Raw genomic sequence first — 25,568 nt, forward strand, 5'->3', positions numbered from 1 at the left:
GATGCGCCGCAACAATGCCCCGCTAAAAACACGCCGCAAAAGAATGCGCCGTAAAAATCTCGCCGCGTGACTCAATTTAAACCAATCAGAAGCCAAGGACGGTTTGAATTTTGCGGCAGAGGTATTTTCGCGGGAGTCTTCTGCGCGATTTGCGGGGGACTTATGCAAATTTCGCGGGAGACCTTCGCGGCGCTCTTCTTTAACCAATCAGAGACATCGTAACTTCGTAAACCCGCCGGAAAATACGATGTCTCCGATTGGTTAAAGAAGTGCGCCGCGAAGGTCTCCCGCGAAATTTGCATAAGTCCCCCGCAAATCTCTGTCAGTGTGCAGGGCCAGAGAAGAGAACATTAAGGATCGGTTAGGATACAGGAATCATTCGAAAGGACTAGAAACAGCCGAATTTTGTCCTTACCTAACAAGAGCGGCCAGATCCGAGCGTCGCGGGCCTTGGAGTGTCGTCACACACCCGAGATTTTAACGGCTGGGGGGGAATCACAATAACGACTGCAACAACGACCGCGAATTGTCAAAATATTTTCTCTTAATTTTGAAGGAAAACGACGAATTATCTCATAATTGGGTACTTAGATTCTAAAAAACTGTTATAAATTGAAAAAATTCATTTTCAGAGTTTTGTTATGTTCGTGTTTTGTCGTTACGTTGTCAAATTATGACGAAAACGAAGCCTAAATTTACCTATTTTTTCAATCTAAAACTTCATACAGGGTAAAACAGAAAAAAATCTCCTTTCATTTTCATCATCGTCTGTCAACTCACAGGATCAAAGGTACTTGCAGGATGGAGAGAGAAATCACAAGACGAATTATGATTAGGCTTAGCGATCTAGGTGATACCAGCTTACTGGGAGTGCTACAAAAAAACAGATTATTATTTCGACAACCGGCCGGCCTTTCGACAACCGGCCTTCGGCATCATGCCATCAATGAAAATTGGCCTTTTTAGTCTCAGTAGTCACTGCGTTGGCTGTTGTCGTATATGACAACTGTGAGTGTGTTGGAGGATGGATATAGCATCATTGTTCAATTCATAAACCTCAAAGTTGCTGAATAATATTGCAACTTTAACCTCAACACAATTGCTATTTATTGTTACTTTAGGTTTTCATGAACATGGCAAGCCCAAGGTGGGATCACGTCCAAGTAGACTTTGGAAATGATGAGACAGGAAATTTTGGTCCACGTGAAGAGACTGGTACAGCTCTGTTCCAGGTCAATACAGTTGGAACAATTTCTCCAGAAGGAGAGGTAGGCTATTTATGGTTCCCTGTCTGGGGTGCAGAGGGTCAGTAATTATGGTCCAAATACAAAATGTAGGCTGAAATCTAACAGCATCAAATAGTTTTGTTGAGGGATGTTAAAATGAGATGATCTGGCATGTCGAGTAAACTGCCCTGGGCCGGCTTGACCAATTGTTTAGATCGAGGAGAGGGGAGCTAATCATGTAATTTTTTTATTATAATCCACATATTCATTGATAGGATAATGCAAAGTATAGGTTAGTCTATGCAAATGTCTCCAAATTTAGCCACCATACATTGTACTGTTGTATTCCTGTTTTAAATGTTCTGTGACCTTTTTCCAGGTGACCCACAATCCAAGTGTCATTTCCACAGCTGTTAAAGATTTCACTGCAGTTACCGTTGAAAATCAAGTTTCCTTGTTCAATGATGCCTGTCGGACATTTCTTGTGACTCTCACATTTGGTAAGTTGTCTCTTAACATCCTTTATTAAAGGGATTAAGGGAATTATTCATACCCAATGCTTACCAAGATATCATCTTTTAGATCTGTGTGTAAAGCTTTGGTCAGAACACCTGAGCCTGAGGATTATTGGGACTCTGGTGAAACATTGTGTAAGTCATAAATCCGTATAAACCTTCAACGACTTCAAGTTATACCTCATGTAGATCTCAATAAAAACAAAATCAGTCTTATGGCTGACATAATGTCATTGTCTTATTTTCAGATTCTAATATAGACGCCATAGCATTCAGTGATGACTGCTTGTTCCTACTCATTGGAGAAAGAAATGGTATCCTCCATTTTGTCAGTGTCGGCAGCGAATCAGTTTTCTTCTCGCAGGTAAATTTAGTCATTCTTGGTATTTGTGTCATACCAATTTTTTTTAAATCGTTTACTCTGAAGTCAAATTGATAGTCATAGTCAAAGTCATATCTCGACAGAACAAATTGTCCCCTACTTAAACAAGGAGCGCACAAGTCATGTTGCAGAGGTCTTAATAATCCTTTGCTAATACCAATGACACAATGAATGCCACTGACGCAAAAAAAGAAACAATTGTTTTTCCACTAATAAAGGATTCCAAAGACCTCTGCGACATGATCTTGCTGATATTCAATAATGTTAAACTCTTTTCTTTCACCACTACAATTCTAATGACTGTCCTATCGTAAAAATAATTCATCAATCTTTTTCAGAAACTCGGCCATGAGAATAATGGAAAAAACAAACCATACTTTTCGCAGTTGCTGTTTTCTTCATTTACTGAAAAAGGTGTGTATGCTGAAATTTCAAAGCGTTGCTATTTTGAGAATGTGAGTGGTCATTTTTGATATTTCACTGTTTAAATCTTGCCCCAACCCAGATGAAATTATTTCATCTCTGATGTTCAGATGATCCTTAAAACTTCTCTTTGTGTCTAATTTGGGAATAATTAGACAAGGGAAACAAACTTAAACATAAGCCAATCTAACAGATTATTTATCATTTTTCAGGTGTATGTGATGTCTATATACTGACATCAGGAGCAAGACTGTTCATGTTGGAAGGATTTCGATCTGAAAATCTACACAACGGTGAGGAGGCCTACATGTACCAGCAGACTAAGAAATGAACTATATCAGTGGGTCCTTGATACTAGAAAGATACTAAAAATAAGCAAGGGTAACTGTTGTTGTGAGCCCCAGTCCTTGGTGAACTAAAAATAAGCAAGGGTAACTGTTGTTGTGAGCCCCAGTCCTTGGTGAACATCAGTATTGAGCACTTCAAAAAACAAGGTTACTGTAAAAAAAATTAAACGATTGTCTGTCTTTCTTTTGTAGCTCTGATGAGCCGTGATCTACCCACTGCCAAGAAAATCCAAGATTCGATGAAAATGCGAGATGTGGATGCGAGTGGTTATCACACTCATCAAGCAAACTGTATCGCAATTCCACAGGAATGCTCCCGTCAATACTTTGTCATTGGGGTCAGTTTACAGAGCGTGAAAAGAAGGCAATGTAGGGACCTGTGGGCCATTTGAGTCAGTTTCATGAAAAAATGTCAATAGAGAATGAAATTCAATAGACGGTGGTGGATGACAGCTTTGGCTTTGTGAAGTTACCGAAAATGTCATTCAGAACTCTGTCTCAGTTGATTTCGTTGTATCAGTTGCTCATTTCTCACCGAAGTTAAATTCCAAGCCAGACCAGACTAATGCTGCCAATAACAGGGCAATTTTCTCTGACACAAACAGTTATTTCTAGGGGTTCTGGTTTCTGTCATTTGCGTTCCATCACAGATATTCAGTGTTTTACAAAAGCTCTCATGGACATTGCAAAAAAAGATGTTATTCTCCAAAGCCTGCTCAACAGTGACCAACATGTAACTGTCAATCTTGTCCACAGGGCAACGGTGATGCCAATCTTACTCAGTGGGAGAAGGATAAAGATGGACTATCACCTGTCATGGACTTTTGGGAGGATGCCATGGAGGGTAAGAAAAGTCTCACAGCAGACATTGGCTGTGTTGAGAGTATTATCCAATCACTATGTCATTTGCCATCAAATTAGCAAGTTTCAATTCCTACTTCGTTCCTAGAGCCCAGCCTTGATAACTGTGAAAGTCATGTGACTCAGGTACTTAGCTTTAGTTTCCTTTCTAGTAGTGTAATCAATGAAACTATCAGTGCTATACATGTATGTTTTATCTGTTTCAGATCCTGGTATCAACAAATGTCAAATCAGCAACGATGGCTTTTATGTCTTCACTCTTGACAGTGAGGTGTGTATTTCTGTCTTTCATAAACTCTGAGACTAGTGTGGTTTTGTTATTGTTAACTCATTAGAAACTGATTTCTTCCCCAGGCCAATGGTTAACCCAGACCCAGAGGTCGAGGGAAGCAACCCCAAGTTTACCTAAATCCTTCAGTCTTCCATTTCAGACCTTCAGGTCTACTTCATTCCTATTTTTGGAATGACCAAAAGTGATCATGCATGTCCTGGTCTTGATGAGGTTCCCTCATTTGATGTACATGCCTGAAGTCACATCAACATGACCTTCTCTTTTGTTTCAGAACCTTTTGAGTGTATGGGATGTAGAGAGTGGCCTGTGCATCAAATGTTGGCCTGATGCGCTGTTCCAAGATTTCATGCTTCTGGAAAGTGGACAGAAATCTGAAAGGTATGTTGGTGTCTGTAAGTTTTTTGAGTCTTGTGGTCTGTAATCCACATGATAGCAGTTGGGCTGTCTGAGTAGCATAGCAACAGTGGACAAATCGATTTCCAAAATTAACATCCGGGCCTGTTGCTTGTGGGGTCATGGATTCGCCTTCCAGATGGAGCATGTCTTGACATGATAGAGCAACTCTTCCTGACAGGATACATGTATGTTCTTCTCAAGGGGTATTTTCGGTTTCCTTCTACATCACATTAATAGTTGCCCAGAGCTAATAAAGTCCTAGTTGATGCTCAGCTCTCAAAACAATATTGTTAAAACTTGATAGCAGTTTTATTGCTAAATTTTCAAATGACAACGTTCTCCTTCAATTATAGTTTCTTGGATATGGAGATAGTTGGACTGACCCTTCCCGAAGATGGAGACTGCTTCCTTGAAGTTCGTGAAGTGGAGACATTTAAAGTTCTGTACTCACTAAAGCTGTCTGAACACACCACCTTGACGCATGGACCTCTTCATCAAGAAAATATTTTTGTGGTTGAAGGAGCCAGTGGTGAGAACAACAACTTAGTGTCAACTCTTAGGATCAGGGAAATCTCGGAGGCTCAGCCAGAAACCAGGTTAGTATTATCTTACGTCGAGCAAAGTAAACATCAAAGTGTTGAGAATGGTCCTTCCTGACTGCAGCAAAAATAAGCAGGCTGGATGAAAAGATATCTCTCACAGCAATACCAGTTTGATCTAAGTAAAGAAATTTACTGTTTGGTCAGCGAAAAATCAGCATGAGCAATCTAGACTGGACCACATCAATCCTGCATAAAACAAATGTCCATTTCAGGAACCATGTGATTTGCTATAAGGAAAGTGGTGTGGTTCATATCGCTATATCTACATGTTTCCTGTGTGTGCTTTTCAGGTTGTACCGCCTTCTTCACAAGGAGAACTTTGAAGAGGCTGAGAGCTTCGCCAAACTTTTCCACTTGGATATTGAGGTACGAGTATTTTCTCTTCGTTACTTCTGCTAAGCTTTTGACAATTCTGATAAATTTTCTACAATCCAATTTGTACATGTCTCCCTGTAGTTCACTAACTTACTACTCTGTTTCAGCTTGTTTACAAATCAAAAGCCTGCCACCTCCTGAATAAGTTGTCTTTATGCAAGGTTGATCGACATGACCAGGTTGGACATGGTCAGGAAAACGGAGCTGGGGACTCCGCATCAGAAGATGTAGACACTCTGATCAAACAACTACAGGAATGCCTGGAAAACATCAAGGTAAATAGATAAACAGAAAATATTGTCTTGTATGGAATATGTCCATATAACTGTGTCCTAGGTTCAGCACCCTTGGACACCTAGGCTTTTGATACGACTATAAATACTTACTCCTTTGACTCCACTCTGATTTCTCCCACCTGTGCATCACCTGGGGAAGTTCCTTTTGCTAGTATTCACAACAGCTTGTCTTCTCAATTTCAGGATGATGGTTTTATAACGGGCCAGTGCATTGGTGCAACTCTTCCCAGCTTTGACTCCACAATGGATCTACTTCTTTATGCAAAGTCAAGGGTAAGTGTTGGTGTTGGCAGGGGTTTTTCATGCCCCCAAAACGAATAATATGCTGACTGATTTTACAGTTTGCACCAAACTGATGAGCAGATAATCATTTAAAGCACGATGACAATAAATGGATTTATTAGTGAAAATAGATGGCACCAATGCTACAAATGTATATGATAATTCATGTACATGCACCATGTATCTTTTAAGATACATTTTTAAGTCCTACTCCCTTCATTCAAAAATTATAAAGTGAGCTTGAATTAGAAAATTTGTGTAAATATATTAACTGACGCAGTGTATCTGAGCCAAAAGAAAAGACAATGGACATGAACAGCATAGGCTTTTGTTCAAATATACCTTTTTTTAAACTCGCTTTCTTTCTTTTTGCAGCTAAATATTTCGTCCACTCCAGTAGCAGTCAGAAGTGCTCTCAAGGCAAAGGTAGGACATTTTCTTCAATTATGCAATTGGGGTCGACAGTGAACTTGCTCTGCAAATGTCACAACTTTCAATGCAGCATTTACTCAAATTTTGGAAAGCACTTGACCAGTTTAACAATACTGTAACTGGCCTGCTACATGTAATTGAACACATTTCATAAAATCGGCTGAAGACAAGTCCCAAACTTGTGGCTTGTGAGAATTCAATAATCTATTGGTAATCTTATACGTTCATGTAACATCACACAGCCTAAATCCATCACACAAGTCCTATGATAGCCACTAGAGTCCTATTACTGCTGTTTTATACTGCTGTTGGTTACATGTATATTAGGCCCAGTGTTGCTACGAAACAATGATAATAGGACGTGCGATGTTACCTGTCATATTCACTATAAGGCATATGGATTCTGATGAAATAAACCACCAATAATTTAATACATTTGCTAAAATTTGCAATCAAAGTAAGTTTTAGTATGTTGATTGTCTGTGCATGTATATAGGCCTAGTCCAACAATAACAAATAATCTCTTACTAATAGCAAGAGTTTATGAATTCTTGCTAATAGGATATGGTATATAAGTATTTCTATGGCACCTCTACTAGAAAATATATTTCTTCCTTCTGATGCGCTTACATCCAGCTTTTTATGTAAAGCCAACAATCTTTTTTGAAACATTATCACTGCAGATATTCCGAAGCGTATCCTCAAACAGGTTTAACATTGTCTCTGGGGGAATAACAGTAAAATCATTCTCAAGTTCATTTTCTTCATCTAGATTTACCCAGGGGCTGTATACAATACCCCGCCACTTCCCAAGCGCCTCAAATCGGTCATATTTATCAATCAGTGGCTGGTATTTCAGTTTTTCCCACGATTTCGGATAAAGTTCAATTACACCAGCATGCTTAGGAAGAAAAAGACTGTAGGTTAGATCAGCACCATGCATTCCAATGAGTATATCAGTCCTTGCTATGATCTGAAGCTTCTTTTTCATGTCCAGTGGTGCTAATTCAAGACCCTTTAGAGTGAAACTTGGATATTTTTTCTGAATCGTGTCTAAAATCTGGCCTTCGTTTTTTATCTTGCGATTTTCAGATCCACGACGCCATATAAACAAAACGTTGACATTGTTACAGTTAAGATTGTGGTTGTTGGGAATTTTGTACTGATCGAGAACAAATGTGCTGAAGTTTTCAACGAGTGGTAGCGTGTCGCCCTCATGTTGCATCATGGGACTACTATAATCCTGCGGCCCCCAGACCATCTTCTCAAACTTTGTTGCCTTATTGATTCCACTCATTTTCGTCACTTTACCAAACAGCGTCCTCCAAACACTATCAAATGACCCAGATGGCAACGTATCAATGAGCAAGATGTTTGTGTCTTTTGGCTTCGTTCCGAAAAAACTCATCACTAGATACGAGTTATATAACTCTATGATGTTACAGAAAGAGTTTGTGTAGCCATATCGCGGGAATGCTATCGTGAACATGTTTTCAATTTTGACATTTCTGACTTGTTGCATTGATTTTTCACTTTGCTTGGTTAAGACGTCCATCCAGATGTTCAAGTGACTAATGAACCCGTTACGCTCTATGAAAGTATAAGACGGAACATCGCAGTCGATCTTAAAGAATCCTTTCCTTAGTTGGCAATGTCCGTCATACCGTTCGTATTCTGGATGCCAAGGCATTTTCAGTTTCATTTCCTCTTTGGTGGCAGCGCGGGCACACTGTTGGGGATATACCATCACTCGCTTAAGCAAACCAAACTTGTGATCGTATCCAACGAATTTCCCCCCACAAAATATGTCCTCATGTAGATTTGGGAAGTCTATCCATGAGAGCCACACATGGTGCTGCCACATGTCCATGCAGAGGCCAGTGAATAGTATTGTCACCACCATCCCTGTGATATAGCATGGGTACGTCCGACATGTCTTGCAGTGGGCAGTTTGCGAGTTGATGGATGGTCGTCTAACTCGGTTTCTGGAAAAAAGAGTTTAAATGTTTGGTTATTCATTGTGTGCATTTAGAACTTTTCAAGGAATCCTTTTTGTCAGCTTCCCAACGTCTTCTAGGGACAGTGTATTCCTTAACATATCTGAGCTTTGACACTGAGAGAACAAAATGGTTCAGAAAGGATTCAGACCCACAACCTCTGTGCTAAGGGCCTTGGCTTGCCACTACAGTACTGCCCCTGCCAATATTGCTCGACAGTGATATGCAAGGCTTCCTTCCCCCCCCCCCCACACACACACACACGCACACACAAACCATTTGACCACCCTGTTTCATACCTTGTCCTCGTTAAACTTACCTGCAAGGTAGAGTCCAAAAACCCATGATTTAAGTGGTAGTGGTAGCCTATAAACTGATATTTACATAGCAGTAGCACTACCCACTATACTCAAGCACTATAGATGAGCATATCATGTCGGACAGTTTGTTGGATTGATTATGCTACAGCAGGCAGTTTCTGTTGAACTGAATACAATCATAGAAAGTGCTGGTGCATTGATCTCAAACAGTATAGAAATGTCGTATTGCTCCCCGAGCTGGTTATATTTCAATAAGCTGTTGTTGCCTTTGTGAAGAGGCACTTCAGGCATATCAGCATTGGTGAGATTTACATGAACTGACCTCTTTTGCTGCCTTTGTGAACTAGTTTATGTTGAGGGCATGACCTCGAGAGTTAACCCTTTCATATTGTGGTGTGGGCAATTAGTCCTTAAAAGTCAAATTTTGTCATGTTAAGTTCTTGCTGTTACTATGGAAACCTGAAAAGGTATTCTTAATAATACTTGGTGGCGGGAAATTCAAAATTAATGACCTATGTATAGTGATCATGATAGCCTGCAATAAAGACAGCCTTTTGTTGATATATTTTCAGTTGTCAAGAACCATAAACAAACTGCAGACGTTTGAACTGGCATATAAGAAACAAAGCTATAGGTGAGAATAGTTTGTGTTATAAAGCAAGGTGGCGTACTGGTTAAGTCGTTTGACTCTCAATCAAAGAATCGCGGGTTCAAAACCTGGTCTGGTTGCCACTTTGTCGTTCACTTCGAGCTTAAGTGATTACTGCATAATCAGCTACATGATACCCCAGGTTATATAATTAATGAAACCAGCCTTTCTAGTCATTGAGGGAGATGTGCAAGTGTCCTTGGTTATCTCCTCCTAAGAGACTTCATGGCCAATTATCTATTTTTCAGCGCACAGAGATGGGAGAACTTCAAGAACAGCAATTTGCTGCGGGAGATACTGTCTCTCATCAGCCAAGACAAGCTTTCTGCCGCCCTAACTATCTGGCAGCGACATCAGGTAAGATTTAATTACAGTCACAATTAATCTTCTAATATGGAGCCATTTTGTTCTTCACATCATGTATGTATAATTTTTGCATGTGGCACCAAATTTCATCTAATTTTGTTTTTTGGAAAGAAATATTACGTTTTCTCTGTCCTAGGGTGAGTTTGAAGATGACATTGGTTTGGCGGTCATTGAGGACGTCCTCTACAGTATCAACGAGGAGACAAACACAACTGAGATTCAGCCCTGGCTGGAGCAGACGTTTATTCCATTTATCATCAGGGTCAGTCCATACAACTTGGTAAGTGCAGCGGTAATATTTCTCCTGCTTTGAGTGTTTGATGTTTTTTAATCCTTACTTTTAATTAGGAACAACTTCTTACACACAATTTGGCACAGAATCAGAAGTTTAGTGGTCCCAAAACTGTGCAAGCGTTGTATGCTTCAAAATGATACAACAGTTGAGGCCAGTCGAAAAAAAAGAAGAAAAAAACAGGGAAGTGAACTTTCTTTGAATCTCTTGACTAGGTATGACTACCAACATGATGAGTCGCATCTTCTTTCAGCCTGTGGTTGCCGCGTGGATGGAGGAAAGAACACGACGCATGGAGAGCACAGAAAAGGCTGGCTGGCCTCAGAATGCTCTGACCTTTGCCCAAATCCTGCTCAAAGTCTGCCATAAGCTCCAGGAAGAGAGTTTTTCGAGTGGATTCCATGTTCCTGCCGATATTGTGAGTCAGGTAGAGCAGTCAGACATTGAGGAATTCAAGAAACTACGCACTTTGATTAGGCAACTTCAGAAAGTGAATGAACTCCTTACAGTGTACAGGCTTTCCTTGTCTCTGCCAGAATTTCTGCGGGTAAGTGTTGATATGGCTGCAATGTTACTTATTATGTTTTAGGTTTTTGTGGTTGGGGATTGGCAAAAGTCTTTAGGTCAGCAAAGTTATTCCTCTTTTTTAAGTCTGATTGTCAAAGTCGTCCACCTGTTGACTCCTGTATAATTCCTGATGTTTTTCTCCATCAGGAAACTACAGAGTCCATTGTTTACAGGATTCTAGACCGAGCTCATGTCAAGGACAGAATACCAGCCGCCATTCAGAATACAGTGGAACCATACATGAAGCAGCATAACCTGAGCAGGGACAAGCTACTCTTCCAGTATATACAGGTGAGAAAGCATTGTTTCATTACAGTAGTACTAGTTATTCAGCACCAACCGTGCTGCTCATGCTGATTTGCAACTGGACCCTGGCCTAAGTGACATTATAGAAACCACAGTGACATGCACTATTGTTTGAGAATGAATACAGAAGAAGTGAACAGATTCATTTCTCCTGTGTGTCTAATCTTTCTATTTGTTGTATCTTCCGAAGGACCTGATGCTGAGCACAGACAACTCCCACATGCTCTCTGTGACTGAGGGGCGAGCCATCACTGTGATCGGCTGCATCAATTGCATGGAGGTAAGCAGATAGCCAAGAAACCCTGCAAACTTTAATGATAGTATTAACAATGACGGCTTTCATATTGCACTTTATATTTTGTTGTTGGGTTGTTCGGGCTCTATCAGTTTACAAGAACTGTCACTGTTAAAGATCTCCACAAGAGCACTGAGATGAGAAGTTCCTCATGATATGGTGCCCATTTAAGCTGGAACGGCTGTGGTGGTTTTGGAATTTTGTATTTCATCTTTAAATCTGAACCAGCTTCCTATTTTCCATTCAGAATAGATTGACAACAATTTTCGTTGGAAATTTTCATATTTGATTTTTGTGCTTTTCATTTGCAGTATAAATGTCAAGCAATCATGAAAGTGATGTCAAAAGCATTCACCCCTTGGAGTGAGGCTGTGAGAGATTTGGTCAAGATGGGATTGGCCATGAAACATTCCAAGTAAGTTCAGATTCAATTGCAAACTCTGATGAAGTGCTTGTGGCCTTGGCAAGGGGATTGGTTGATTCCTCTTTGATGATTGTCCCTCTTCATTTCAGGGCGGAAGCGATCCGTGAGCATTATCGTGTTGTTCAACTGAAGGAGATGCTCTCAACGTATGGCATCAGGGATACAAAAGAAAACATTTCGCAAGAGGTAGGCTCGCTACTGAAGTGTTTACAAAACAAATTTTGAAATTTTGCTTTAAAAATGAGTGACCATGACTGATGTGTCGCTTTGAGTGGGATAAAGTTATCTCCAAAGAACTGGGTACATAAGATTCACAATGCTCGTGACATGTGACAAGTGAAAACGTGAATCATATGTAAAGCCAGTCTTGGTGTCATTCCTAAATGTCATGGGAGGGCATAACTCTATAACATACAAGACATTTTTATTACAGAAACTTCTATACTACATCTTGAAGCAGGATCGTACGACTGCGGTGGAGGACGCGATGGAGGTCGTGAAGGTGTTTGACAACGTGACTGAGGAGATGGTTTACATGTTCAGGATCAGGTTTCTTGTGAAAAATAACAGAGTGAGTACCGTAAACAAATCAGAATCATTTAGGCATTCATATCATTTTAAATATCAATTGAAATTACCTGTGCTCTTTTGAATATTCTGATGGAGTATTTCTGCTCACCTTTGCCTCTCTAGTATAGTTAACTCAAAAATGTTGGAACGCACATATCTCGTTTTGAGATGAAACTCTACATACATGTAGCTACAAAGATAACTATCAGAGTCTATTTTATTTTATTTTTTCAGCTTACAGAGTGTTTCCAGTTACTTCGCAGCCTTCCGAGTGACATTGCCATCAGATGTGGTGTCAAGATGGTCATCAATACCGTGGAACTGTTGAAAGACGACTGCTGGTTTGATCCTGAGGTATGTGACAATATCATGTTTGTCAACCGTCTATTTCCAAAAACTGAATATAAAGTGGAAAAAAACCTCATTTTTTCTTGATTCGCAATCAAGTTTACTTTTCTTTTCAGGGAAATAAGCACGAAAAGATCCTGCAGACGAAAGCCTCAGTCGTAATTTGTGGCCTTATTTTGCCGCTGCTGAAAGTAGGTAGGTGATGGATTTGATGAAACTGGTGGCACCTCATGTTTTGTGATAATGTGTCTTACTTTTTGCTTGCTTTGTAATGTCCTATGGTCTGCAATGTGGTTGTGTCTCAAAATATTAGTTGATGCATGAGGCCTAAGCTTAGCATGAGGAGTTAGCATTGAAGACAAACTCGTCTAACAGTTAACAGTTTCCGAGTTCAGGGGTAATGCTGCTGACTTTCTCTTCAGATGACTACTGGCATGATGAGATCAAGAGCTGCTGTAACGACTTGAAGTACATCTGTGCCCTTCAGGTAAGACATAAATGATTAGTGAGCTACAGCTTTGGCATGTTCTATTCAAATTGTCATCATTATGTGTAATGGACCATTCAATTGAATGCTCAATTGACATATGTAGTTGTCAATGTTATCATACCCGTTAGTTTAGATATCAAAATCTTTCAGGGACATTTCTGTATTGAGAAGGAAGATGCAAAATGTTATTGAATAGTTGACAGTGATTATAACCAGATTGCACATCTGTCAGAGATTCTCGTCATTTATCTTTCAGGTCGAATATGACGAGTTTCTGTCGATAGATGACTACAGTTGTCAGAACAAGAAGGAGGAGTTGCTCTATTCTCATATTGCTGCATTTTTCTCGGCGAAAGAAACGGTACAGTGGCGACTACTGAAAACTGTGAAATGTTTGCGAAGCTAAAGGTTGTGGAGTTTTCACTTTTCTAATTGGCAGTGGACCAAATACTGCATTAGCTGCCAAAATGTGATGGTTAACGCATTATAGTTTAAATTTTTTGCGGTTTTTCAGTTTGGGTTTTGACAGTGCAGTCTGGACTCTACGTAAACAATTTACTTTTCAGAAAAAGAGTCCAGCACAGGATGAAGATAGGAAAACAAGTATGAAAAAAGCAAAGAATTTCTCCACCATCTATCGGTCAGTATTCGATTTTCATGTGACAAATGCTTCAGCTACTATTAATTATGATAAAGCGGCTCTGTGCTTTTTCCAACAACTGTCAGATAAGTCGTTTATTTTGACATTGTTTTTCTTACAGGTTAGCTGACTTGCTCGGTATACCCAGAGACCAGATTCGGGGAAGACTCGCAATTCAAGCGGCACGAGATGGAAATGCGCAAACAGCCATTAAATTCTGCAGGTAAGCCGCATTATGTATATGAGTGGAGGCTGTGATATAGACTGTAAGATGACACTAAAGACTTTACACTTCAGGCTACCAACCTATTCAACACATGTTCTGCTGGAGATCCTAGGTTTGTGCAGATTCATGAGGTATCTTTCTCTTCAGGGAAGTGTTGGAGGAACCAATGTCTGCCCAGACGGCCAAGGTCCTGTATGAAGTGGCTCACACATTACACAGCCTACTGTCAAGTGCAGACCTGAAGGCTTCCATGGATACATTGCCGACAGTTGTTCATGACATGGCAAAGATGGCAGTCACTTTTTGTTCACCAGGTAAGTAGTGATGTGTGTATCATTTCGGCAGTCACCTCCTATATCACTGCACTCTTCCTGTACGCAGATCCAAGGAGCGTGCGTGAGCCGGACCACACACCCAACCCCCCTCTTATTTCAGAAAAATCTTTGAAATTGATCCTGAAATTTTGAAGCCAACTATGGTGAAGATGCCACTGAATATTTTCATGGCAAAAACTGTTTGTTTTTAATTGACCCTCTCACTATAATTTAATGTTTTTGTCATGTGTACAAAGACTGCTGCTTGAGTTTTTCCCATCTGCAGTGTTTTTCTGTCCTGTTTTTAGACATGCTTGCCGACTGCCTGGAGCTGAGCAAGTGTGCATCCCGGACCGCTAGAGTTTGCAAGTCTTTGGGGAGTGGGGACTATGGTTCTTCTGTCAAGGTAATCATTTAAATTCTACACTGTACATTCTTTAACCCTCACTCACCAAGGTATGGCACTTATACATGTATTTGCAAAACCGAAATTCTCGTGCCTTGCCTCTGATGCCAGCAGAGCTTTAAAATTGTAAAAACTTGAGTTGAAGAAAGTCAGAGTCTTTGAACCTGTGCATGTTTATGCTTGAAACTGCAGTAATGCAAACCACTACCTACATACATGTACAACATGTACAAGAGCTTAGACTGGAAATATCTGAATATTGACCATTTATCTGTCCGACTTTCTTTGTAGGACCATAAGGAGTCTCTGGATGGATTCTCGGTTGACCCGTACAAAGAATGGAGCTTTAGCCAAGTCTATAAGGAGGATGGCCTCGTCATGGAGTCAAGTAAAGCCATCCCTCTCATCAGTCGATATTCGAGTGTTTGCCTACCCAGCATTGGTTAGTTGTCCAAATATTGAGTTAATAATTTAAAAAATGAAGCTCTGATTCACACAGCTACCGTTTAAACTTTCACAGAGAAACATTTAAAAGTCAAAATTATTGTTGAGCGCAAGCTCGGCTTCTAAAACAGGGCAATTCGGTAAAATCATTGTTGAGTTTATTTGTTTTTAATTTCCAGGATTGAATCGGCATCCTTATGTTCAGCACAGGCTTCCAGGAAACGCTTATTTAGGTAATTGATTCTTTGTCCTCTAGTATGCAAAGCAAATGCTTAGGATGAAGAAGTTGGAGATGGAGAGTAATGGACCAACTCTGGCAGAGTTGAAGGTTAGCTCTAAAATGTCATAACTGCAATATACTCTGTGTTTACATTGTGTAGTGTACCATTCTACAGTTTGATACTCAAGATTCTGAATATTGAAGCAAATCACCTTTACCTAATCGCTAAATCAGAATTGTCACATTTTACAGGAAAACGAGATTCTGAGGTTTCGGATAGCGAGGAATCTGTTCAATTTATGGAGTATACAGAATCAGTCGCATTGGACTGTGTTCAGTATTTACGTGAGAACAGCCGAGATTGTCTTGCCCTTGAGATGACTATTGACTATGCCCAGGAGTTGCTACAGCATGCGGTTGTCCAGGACATGGGCTACCCCAACACCCCAGTAAGTAACATCAGATTTGTTCAAGTAATGATTTTGAAGTTTAGCTTGTGCTGATTTGTAGGTGTGTCCGGTCAAACTTAAGCTCTCTCCAACCCCTGTCGCAGCTGCCCGCCCTTGCCAGACCAAACAGTAAAGACAGGGAAGTAGTCCAGAAATGTGCATATTTACAATGTTGTTATTTTCTGGTCATGTTGTTTGTTTATTTCCAGGCAAAGTGTGATGTGTTGAAATCAGAAAAGCAGGCCTTGATGAAGATCGTGGGTGCATCGAGCAAAACTCTCCGCAATCTCTTGTTAGCTATCATCATGAAGCTTCTCAACCATCACTTTATTGACATGGATTTCGCCCTGAATGTCCTGTGTACGATGTCCAAGAAAGATGTCTACTCCTTGTTAAAGAGCATCATTGCAAGTGTCGGCCTCAACTATAAAAGACTAATGGTACGTAAAAACTTCTTGCATTTTCTAGTTTTGCCTATTGGTATTCTTCCCCAAAATCCACAAAAATAAAACGCCCTGCAAAACTTTGTCGATTTGCAGTACCGGTATTGCATTGTTGATTTCAGGGGATAGCAGAGCTAGGGATCAACTACAGTATACTGACAGGAGAACACAAGGCGTTGTCCACTCTGCAGGATCTGAAGAAGAAGGCGACTTGGGGACACAAGCTTGGCAAACTGAAGGTGTCATTCAAGCGCGCATATGAAGGATGCAATGAAGAAAAATGGGAGATTGTCAAGCAGCTTGCTGATATAGATATCAGTGTGTCCTTTGTCTTGGAGTTCTGCAGGTTGGTTTATTGTCTTCCGTATTGGTCTTGTGTTCTTCTTACCCTGGCATTGGTACCAAGGATCTGCTGCATCTCCATCAAGAGATAGTGTCATTTTGAAAGTGCCTTGTCCAAGGTCTCAGGTGTTGTGTCCTTGCTAGTGTCATGCCTACAATTAATGGCTAAGGAGCCCAACAACTTAATAACTGGACGTTGAAGTCCATCTTGTTAATTCTCGATCTTTGTCATTTGCTCTGTTTTGAAATGGGCTTGTTTCTGATTCGTTTTCCTTATATTTACAGTGATTTCAAAATGGACATGAACAAGGCCTTAGTGCTTTACCTACAGCAGCTGATGATCGCTAAAGCTTCCAGTGTGCAGAATGAGACTGATCTAGCATGGCAGAAGAAAGCCAACCAAGTGATTGAGTGCCTTGGTGATTCTGACGTCCTCGCAGATAGCTTGAGGCATATCTTGAACAAGGTAAATATGCGGCATATTTTTGATAGAAAGGAGTGGGAACCCAGTCATTTATCCTGAGAGTAACCTTGTCCACTGTTGAAATGAAAGGGGATGCCCCCTCGTCAAGAACATGGCAGAATTGACAAGGTTGTTCCTCTGAAGAAAACTGATGAATGCTTCATACTCGTAAACCACTCCGACTTGTCCTTTCAGCTTGATCCGTACGACTACACCAAACTTGCCTTTGCTCTCACGGTCCTTGAAGAGAAGTTCCCAGATGCTTTTGTTGACAAGGTTGGTTTCCACTTTAAAGTCAAAAACAACAGTAAATCTACAAGTTGTCTTACAGACCTTTTGCATTGACAGAAGGTAGACAGTTTATCCATTGAGGACTGGGCTACAGACAAAAATCAAACTGACAAATTCGGACGGAATCAGTGCTATTCAAGTTTACTAATTTAGGTACGAACTGTGCGCATTGTGGCAGTTTCCACACTCACCCCTGCTTCTAGACTCAACAGATGTTGGGTAAAATTGTATTGATTTTTGGACCATCTAAGATACGAGGAAAATTCTTTTTTCAGTGTAAGAAAGTATTGACAAGTCTGCTGCACTACAAGCGGGTTTCTAAACTATCAGAATATGAACTGACATATGGAGAGGAAGCCGTCACTGAGGAACAGGTGAGCACTTGTTTACATTCTGCCCCAGTTTTGAGCACACGACCTGCACTCCCAAATTTTCTTCAAAATTGTTGTTTTGGGTGGAAAAGTGACCCTTTGCTCCTTGAAAAACAGGCCACGGCCACTGTTCTCTACCATCCGATACCCTTGGCAATCTTCTCCTGCTAAACTTCATCCTATTGGTATTTCAGTTGATGTACGAAGGACCCAAAACACTGTCACTTCTGTCAAAGGATCGTCTGCCATTCCACCCCCTGATTCATGGGAAGCCATGGAAGATAATCAGTAAGTAATTAAGTGTTAGTTTCAAGACCCCCTCCCCTTGTTTGTTAGGCCTAACCGTTGGACAGTTACTTGATTTTGCTTCTATTTCTTTCGACAAAAAAATTCATACAATAACGCTATTTTTCAGCACCTGAGTTGAATACGAAAACAGTGACATTCTGGTTGCGACTGACAAAATTGCTGAAGGTGAGTGCACTTGCCTCCTCCTTGTCACACCCCAGTTACTCCAACAATCCCCCTGCTGCGTTTTAGTTCTGCTCCCTCCCCTTACTTCTCACCAAAGGATGTTTGCCTCAGCCTCTCCACGGCGTGCCATTGACTTCTGCTGCTTCTCCTTTGACAAAGTAACCAAGCCTTTGTCTGGACTTTCAGCTCTCTACTGATGACATGTACACAAGTACCATTCAGAATGTGGTGCGTCAGCGAATCAACGATCTGCGCATGCGGCAGAACTACACTGATGAGGCAGATAAAAGCAAATGTAACTGGAACAATGAAGATGTGGATGCAGAGTTTTATGAGGAAATTCGAAGTATTCTTCTGAAGATTAGCAATGCAGAGTTGGGTGCGGCTTGTGCAAGTTGGATTGTCAAAGAGCTTCCTATGGGTAAGATGAAAAAACTTTATCGTACCTCAAGATCTATTTTCAAAATGACGATCTGAGCTGTGTGCTGGTCTGTGTGCTGGTCGGTGTGACTAGCATCTTCAGCTTCGAAATTTCTGGCATATGGCCGCACTCAAACGGAAAGTTCTGTCTTCGGAGATGTTAGATCCTGGGTGCAGGTCAAAGTTCAAATCCAAATTGTCAAAAAGGCCTGTTGACGATGACTAACTTCGGTACAAGTTACTGAACGACGAAGTATCTGTCTCAAAATTTACGAAGTTTTATAAATCTGTTTTGTAGGTGCAGAGAAAGTATTTGCCTTGAAGGCCTACCTAACCCTCACAGAGATGTGGTCATGCGCCTGTGCTGCTGGGTCTACAGAAAAGGAGAAGGCCACTGCTGCTTACAACAAGTATTCCAAGATCTACAAACGCCTTGCTACAGAGCAGATACTCTATCAGCACAACATGGGTAAGAAGTGTGGAAAAGTATTTTGATATCTTTGCGGAGTGTGCATAAGGGGATACCTTTTGCTTGTTGCTAGAAGCCTTATGTGCTGATTGTAAGTTTAAACTAATGCAACAGTCATTGAGCACCATCGAAGAGATGGCCAGGGAGAGCACTGATCTTACAAATGCCTTATTCATGATGTTCAGTCTAGAACAAGCTTTTTATGATGGAACAAAATATTCAGTATTCCATGGAACATATACAGTAAGTTTAAGATAGTGTATTTTAGATTAAAAAATGGAGCAAACAACGACCTTAACTCTAATTTTCTTCTTCAGCCACTGATGAATTCCTCCAGCTTGCAATGAGTCCAGCCAAGCTGATATTCCAGCTTTATGAACATCCTAGTATTGTGGAGAGGTTCAGTGTTCCGTTTGGGATATATCCGGGTAAGTATTGGAATCGCTGATTTGTTGCCAGTTGGTGCATGATGTCCCTCGTTACCCTTGACAGGCAAGAGTCTAGGAAGAACTCCATGAGAAGCCCTTGGGACAAAGTTTGCTAAATCTGCACACAGGATGTTTGAGGGCAGAGGAACCTCGCTTAAAGGCAATAACTAGTTCTTACATTTGTATAAACTCTTAACAGGCTGATTGGTCGTTTCAGACATCCACAAGATGAGTGATGAGATTGCTACAATCAACAGTGTGGGTGTTTCAAAGATCCGGATGACACTGGTTGAGAAATGGCTACCGTCTGCTTCAGATGGTAAACAAGAGGATGCTGATACGGTACGTTGGCATGTATACTGTCAACCTTGACTTTCACATTGGGGTGTAATTTGACAATAGTATTAGTTTTTACATCTCTTTTACAGACTATGACCTTCAACTTCCAACTAAATGCCCCCCTGATGGATGATGATAATGAGACAGCATGGGCAGACGACAACCTCAAAAGGTAAGTTTTACATGTACATGATATTCCTTGTTTTTTCATGATGCCAAGTGCTTCTATACATGGACCTGTAGTTGTTCATCCCACTCATATTCATTGTTTTTGTTGCAGGGTGATCTACCTTTTGCAGAACTTGCCCTCAGAGTCCAAACTGGAACAACTTATGGTTTTTGCCTCTTTCACGGTATGTAGTAGAGTATCTTGTCTCACCAAGTGTTCTTGATCAAAGGAGAAAGCCAGGCACTAGTTTTCTTGAATATGTTTGATCACAGAGCGCCTATCTGTACATTACAATGCAGGCTCAAGTGCATATCCTGCACCTATTGGATGTTCTTGAACCATGGTGCAATCAGTTCAGTCATAATAACACTGTTAGTGAAGGTGGGACAAACTTGTAACTGCACTAGATACCCCGACTATAATTTTGGCCTTTGTTTTACTAGCATGGATCCCAGCAGCCAGTCTCCTCTGAAGGCAAGCTCCGTGCCTTACACTGTGCATTCGCCTTGGCAGATGCGGAAAAGGTGGCCGTGATGGCTCAAGTCAGTCTCTCGGAACTTCAGTGAGTAACAATATTGATAAAACTGTTGAGATGTTTCTGGCTTCTTTCATTATGACCTTCAAGAGAGAAAATATTTTATAAGCACCCTTCTCCTTCTAGATTGATGACACGGAATTTGAAGTACTTGGTTGATCTGGAGGCATTGCATATTCCACATAGCATGCAATCGTTTGAAGAGTGTAACAAAGAGAGACTCATACAAGGCATCTGGAAGACCCACAGTCGGGAAGGAAGGGTGAGTTTCTTTGATTGAACAAAAGTTCATACATCGTAATTGGTAGACCTAGTGTTGCAGACTTGTAGTTGAGATGTCGTTGGATCTTATCTCATCGGAGTTGTCTTGTTCTTTCCATGTTGGAGTTTGGAGTGACTCACTGTTGATACTACAGGTAGTTTCAAGGGGAAGATAGGGATGCTGAAGTGCGAGGATTCAGTCCTTGAAAAACCACTATATAAGCCTTAGTAGACTCTGCCTAGCAGGCTCATCTTTTCACATTTGGTGGACCATTTTAAACATTCTATCTGTTATTTTCAGGCCCTGAAACTGATGTGTCGCCTGTGCCTTGACTTCAAGGTCCATGACATCCAGCTGTGGAATGGCATCATCAAGCAGATGTTAGCCTTTAGCATGGTGGGTTGCCCAAAATATAGCTAGTCTAATCTTGCTACACTCCTGTCTGCAGAACATGAAGTTTTGTCCATCAGTTCCCTGATGACCTTGATAACTCTTTTGTTGTTGACAGGAGCAACTATCATTGTCTTATGCAGCTATGTTTTCAGAGTAGCCAATGTGAAATAGCTTAAGTGACCAGTCTCGAAGCGTTAAAGCTCTGTCAGGTGACTGCTTTTCTGTTTAGGCTGAATAGGTTGTTGGAAAAAAAGAGCTTCGGCATGATATCATCTTGTCTTTTGTTACAGGTTTCAACTCTAAGAACAGTGCTACCAGTTCTAGCTGATGTCGGTGTGCTGTTGGACTTTGATAGCCTCGGGCAAGCTTGGAACACCATCATTCTGGCCCCTTTTACTAATGGTAAGTTTAGACCAGTAATGTTTGGGATCCATATGGCCACACCAGTAGCTATCAGCCAACCCTGTTCTTGTAGGACTGCACTCCTAGTCAAAGCCAAAGGTGTTGTTGTCATTGTAGGCACCCCCAAACAGAAAATTTACCACTTCTCTTTCTTCCTTTGCAGCATTTCCTCCACTGAATGAATCTCAGATCAGAAGCTGTATAGAGTCACTCTCCTTGTTAACCAAGTAAGTTTTGCCTCTTCTTCTGATATTAGTAACAATTTTAACCTTGATCCCTGCTTTGACTTCGCAGAACTTGGGACAAATCTGATGCCCTGTCATAGCAGATATCCAACCCTCTTTCATTGTCATGGTTATAATTCCTACAAATACCATTTTTTCAGATGCCCATTGCTCCATGAATTGGACCTTGGCAAGATCAGTCAGCAGTTCATGAATGTGGATCTAACCCCCTGTGCTCTTTACTGTTACATTCTTGCTGGCTCGAGAGGTAAAGGACAACACAACATACAGGTGAGACTTTAAGTCTTTGTAAACTAAAGGTGTTTTTTCAAAGTGGCCTCTTGCTAGTTAGTGTAAGGCAACATCATGATCCTTCCTTACTGGACTACTGACGGTCTACTCATGAAATCATATCCTAAACCCTGTAGGCGGCACTAATTTTGCCCTAGGGAATGCATTCAAATGACATCAGTACTCCTGACGTTGGCACTCTGTCACAACAATGCAATGCCCTAGTGACAGTCAACACGTTGTAGTTGTGGGGCTTTAGTTTTGCTGGTAGCCTTTTAACAGTAATATAGAAAAGAATTTTTGTCACTTGACAGACATCAGAGGAAGACGAAGATTTTCACTGCTGTTGTAAGACTGTGAACAAACAGACTTGATCCTGAGCAAGATGGGGTTTTTCATTTGTAATAATCTAATTTGTGGTAAATTTGATTTGTTTTTCTTTGTAACAGAATTTCCTCAAGAACATTGAATTGTGCGATCTCCTTGACCAGACAGTCAAACTGCAGACAAGTGGTCTGCATCCTTTTGTGGTGGATGATGTGAGTACATGTATGCTGATTAGGGACATCTTGTGTAAGACAAGAGGATAGATCCCGTAAACTGTTCATTCTCTTGCAGATTTCACAAGATGATCTATCAAAGCTGTCATTTTACAGCTGAAATGCTTTGGCATTCCCGATTTTAAAAACGTTTCAATACGAGGGGGCTAGCCCTTGCATTGCCTCTCTTCAAAACCCTGTCTTGAGTTTGGTTTTCAATTTATTTCATTTAACTTTGTAAAGAAATGTTTATATCTGCAAAAATTGTTTAATTTCAGATCAAGAAAGTTGTGTTTATGTATCTTCAAGAAGCAGACGACTTTGTCACTCTTCAGAAGTCCGCTCATTTCCTTGATTACCTCAATCATTTGATTGGCCAAGATGACATTGATACATTACTGACAGCCTCAATTGCAAGTGACCGGTAAGGATATTTATAACCATGTTACTTATCCTTTTTACATGGACCTAGGTAAAGTAGGCCATAAATGCATTGGCACAGTATTTCTAGCAAAGTATTGGGGTGTATTTCAGTGTACATGTAGATAAAGGAATTGGGTTCCTAATCTGAAAATCCAAGGCCTTGTATATTCCTTGAATTGCGTATTCCTCAGTGTATGTTCTTATACTTCAGATTGAAAGAAGCCGAACGTCTGGTTGTGATGTACAACAATCACTATGGACTGACCACACAAGAATCGCCACGGGATCAACTCAAGGTTAGTATCGCCAAGATGCTTTGTCAAAGTAGTCCGTAATGGCTCCGTACAACAGGCCTATGGTACTTATTATAGGCCTAGGCCTACCTGTAACAAATGCGCCTCAATTGACTTAATTGTGTCAACACATTTTATCATTTCCCCTATTGTTGCCAGTCATCTTCTTCTGAGTAAATTCTAAAACAATAGGATTAATTACATAATTTTGATTTATTTCCAGTTCTACCTGCGAGACAAAGGTATGTTCCTCACGTTACGGGAGAAGTTCGAGGATGAGACAATGCTGTTTGAGGAGGTTTAGGATTATGGTGCCACAGATGACCTAGTTCTTACGACATGGACCTCCTCGTCACTTTATTCCACTGGGCGCATTGTATCTGCCACATTCAGGACTGAGAAATATTTGAGCCGAGGCTTCAAAGGGTTACATTAAGACTGTGTGAGGTATTTGCATGTTCAAGTTATTTCAACATAATTCCCACACTTTGTTGACCAAAGTCAATGAAAGTCAGCTGAAAACACTTGTCTGCTATACAGACATATGAATCATATGTAAATTACATCACTTGCACTGGCTAATAATTGTTTTATTCCCATTGTCTTAATAATGGGGTACATCACCATTTGTTCGCCATGGATCAAAATAAATATGCATGTTTAAAATGACACAATTGTTATTGTTCTTTTCACCTAAAGCTTTACATTCTACACAGCAGACTGTTGCTGTTTGAAATGTGATCAAAACCTCACTGCTTGCTCCATCCTCACCTTGACCTTGCGTTGCAAACACGTGACACTTGAAATATTCAGTTCTATTCAGTAAAAACGAGCCTTTGCCTAAGGCCACACCACTTAAATTTTTAGTTCAGTAGAATTCCATCGCTTCGAATTGGTCTGGCCTTATGCAAAATTGTCAAGGGTCCAGGTGTCTTGGCAAGTATGAGTATATGCTGTATGACTGTCAACACATCAATGCATTGTATTCCCTTTTGGGTGTTCCCTTGAATGTAGATGAGGAAAAAATCCAAATGAGAAGTAGCAAGAGTTACTAAGTTTCTTATTTACATTATGAGCACAAGATTCTTGACAAGTGCTGGAGAGGGACTCCCTCAAATTGTCATATCAAGAGATCCAGTTGTAAATTCAATTTTACTTGATCTTCGACAACTTCCAACATAAGACCGGGCCAGTTTCTCCCTGTTCAATTCCAACACGCTTGACCTGTCCACCATGTTTGTGTACAGGCGTAATGAAGCTCCTGTCAGCCTCTTTGCCTCCAGGCAGCTGTACTCTATAGCTTCATAGAGGGGGATCATTTCATTAGTTGTTGTGTTGAAATATGTCCCCTGTTCCCTGTTGATGATTCCTTGTGAGACTGCGTCCTTAAAGGGCACCCTGCGCCCTTCAGCTTGGTCCACAACGCCATAGATTAAGAAAGACTCCCTTAGGAGACATGGCTGACTATCTATGAAAGTGTCATCCACCCCTTCCTCAACCTGCATTAAACCCTCGTCGATGGCTGCATCAAATGTCAACTGTCTCCCATCTTTCTTATCAAAGTATATCCTGTTAACATCATCTACGATACCAAATCGATTGGCCACTTCAAAACTCATGGAGGTACCAACGAGGCTATTTGTAACGGACTTAATTACGCAGGGGACTGCACTTGTCTGACTATTGAAGTGTATAAGACCATAGGAATTGCTGACAGCACTGGATGGTTTAATTGGTACAGACTTGGTGCGTCGAACTTTCTTTGACGGGCGGGGTAGAGTAGAAGTATGTTTGCCTGGAACACCTTCATCAAAAAATCCAGATATGTTGCCAGCTGATGGTGATGTGGGAGGGGAGTACAGCTGCTCCTGTGATGATGATGAAAGCTTGCTTTGACCTCCTGCAGCGTATCTCTCCGCTATTTCTCTCCTGTGATCTTCAAAGGAAAACTTTCGTTTAAAGATGAGCTTTTTCATGACCGCTGCCTGTATAGTCATTGACTTTCCAGTTATTTGGTTGTTGTAAATCCCTCTCTCCATATCGACTACACCATTCTGGACAGCCTCTGCAAGTGATAGATTCATGCCCCATGCGTCAACCACGCTCTCTATCCTATCATACTTTATTGCCTTTTCCTCAAGACTTGACGCAGAACCTGAGATAAATCGAGAAGCATAGCTCCCCTTTTCTACTTTCTTGAGGAAGCTTGCTCCATCGAGTGATTGCGACCGAGAAAGAGAGGTCC

General features: G+C 40.8%; 2 protein-coding genes across 2 annotated transcripts; one reads left to right on the forward strand and one right to left on the reverse strand.

Moving 5' to 3' along the window:
* The first annotated feature begins 1,133 nt into the window (after window positions 1–1,133).
* LOC135485989 (kinetochore-associated protein 1-like) lies at window positions 1,134–24,683 on the forward strand. The gene is made up of 57 exons (XM_064768428.1): window positions 1,134–1,268; window positions 1,606–1,726; window positions 1,990–2,105; window positions 2,462–2,537; window positions 2,759–2,839; window positions 3,086–3,231; window positions 3,650–3,737; window positions 3,961–4,025; window positions 4,318–4,424; window positions 4,796–5,038; window positions 5,335–5,410; window positions 5,527–5,694; window positions 5,899–5,988; window positions 6,373–6,423; window positions 9,319–9,380; window positions 9,644–9,752; window positions 9,898–10,041; window positions 10,307–10,600; window positions 10,768–10,911; window positions 11,117–11,206; window positions 11,533–11,636; window positions 11,735–11,831; window positions 12,079–12,216; window positions 12,450–12,569; window positions 12,680–12,758; window positions 12,986–13,050; window positions 13,310–13,414; window positions 13,620–13,693; window positions 13,815–13,916; window positions 14,067–14,233; window positions 14,542–14,639; window positions 14,931–15,081; window positions 15,263–15,316; window positions 15,556–15,752; window positions 15,962–16,192; window positions 16,318–16,541; window positions 16,823–17,003; window positions 17,196–17,276; window positions 17,567–17,665; window positions 17,857–17,950; window positions 18,078–18,136; window positions 18,323–18,557; window positions 18,855–19,025; window positions 19,343–19,453; window positions 19,671–19,795; window positions 19,882–19,964; window positions 20,073–20,145; window positions 20,405–20,523; window positions 20,623–20,758; window positions 21,059–21,154; window positions 21,442–21,553; window positions 21,717–21,780; window positions 21,939–22,068; window positions 22,518–22,607; window positions 22,886–23,031; window positions 23,242–23,326; window positions 23,547–24,683. Exons 1-57 carry the CDS (start codon window positions 1,134–1,136, stop codon window positions 23,625–23,627), a joined length of 6,783 nt encoding a protein of 2,260 aa, XP_064624498.1. The 3' UTR covers window positions 23,628–24,683.
* Window positions 6,098–9,053, reverse strand: LOC135486404 (EGF domain-specific O-linked N-acetylglucosamine transferase-like). The gene is made up of 2 exons (XM_064769164.1): window positions 8,746–9,053; window positions 6,098–8,414 (listed from the first exon to the last, which is right to left on the reverse strand). The coding sequence occupies exons 1-2, from the start codon at window positions 8,769–8,771 to the stop codon at window positions 7,070–7,072; spliced, it is 1,371 nt and encodes a 456-aa protein (XP_064625234.1). The 5' UTR covers window positions 8,772–9,053; the 3' UTR covers window positions 6,098–7,069.
* Window positions 24,684–25,568: the final 885 nt, after the last annotated feature.

This window comes from Lineus longissimus, chromosome 4, assembly GCF_910592395.1.
Source record: "Lineus longissimus chromosome 4, tnLinLong1.2, whole genome shotgun sequence".
Classification (NCBI taxonomy): domain Eukaryota; kingdom Metazoa; phylum Nemertea; class Pilidiophora; order Heteronemertea; family Lineidae; genus Lineus; species Lineus longissimus.

What these genes read in the sequence shown, in the direction of transcription:
- LOC135485989 (XM_064768428.1), top strand. Translation starts at nt 1,134, where the DNA reads ATGGCAAGCCCAAGGTGGGATCACGTCCAAGTAGACTTTGGAAATGAT. An exon ending in TTTGTCTTGGAGTTCTGCAG is followed by an intron (nt 16,542 to 16,822) that starts GTTGGTTTATTG and finishes TTATATTTACAG; the next exon opens with TGATTTCAAAATGGACATGA. An exon ending in TCACTCTCCTTGTTAACCAA is followed by an intron (nt 21,781 to 21,938) that starts GTAAGTTTTGCC and finishes CCATTTTTTCAG; the next exon opens with ATGCCCATTGCTCCATGAAT.
- LOC135486404 (XM_064769164.1), bottom strand. Translation starts at nt 8,771, where the DNA reads ATGGGTTTTTGGACTCTACCTTGCAG. An exon ending in TTTTGGACTCTACCTTGCAG is followed by an intron (nt 8,415 to 8,745) that starts GTAAGTTTAACG and finishes TCTTTTTTCCAG; the next exon opens with AAACCGAGTTAGACGACCAT.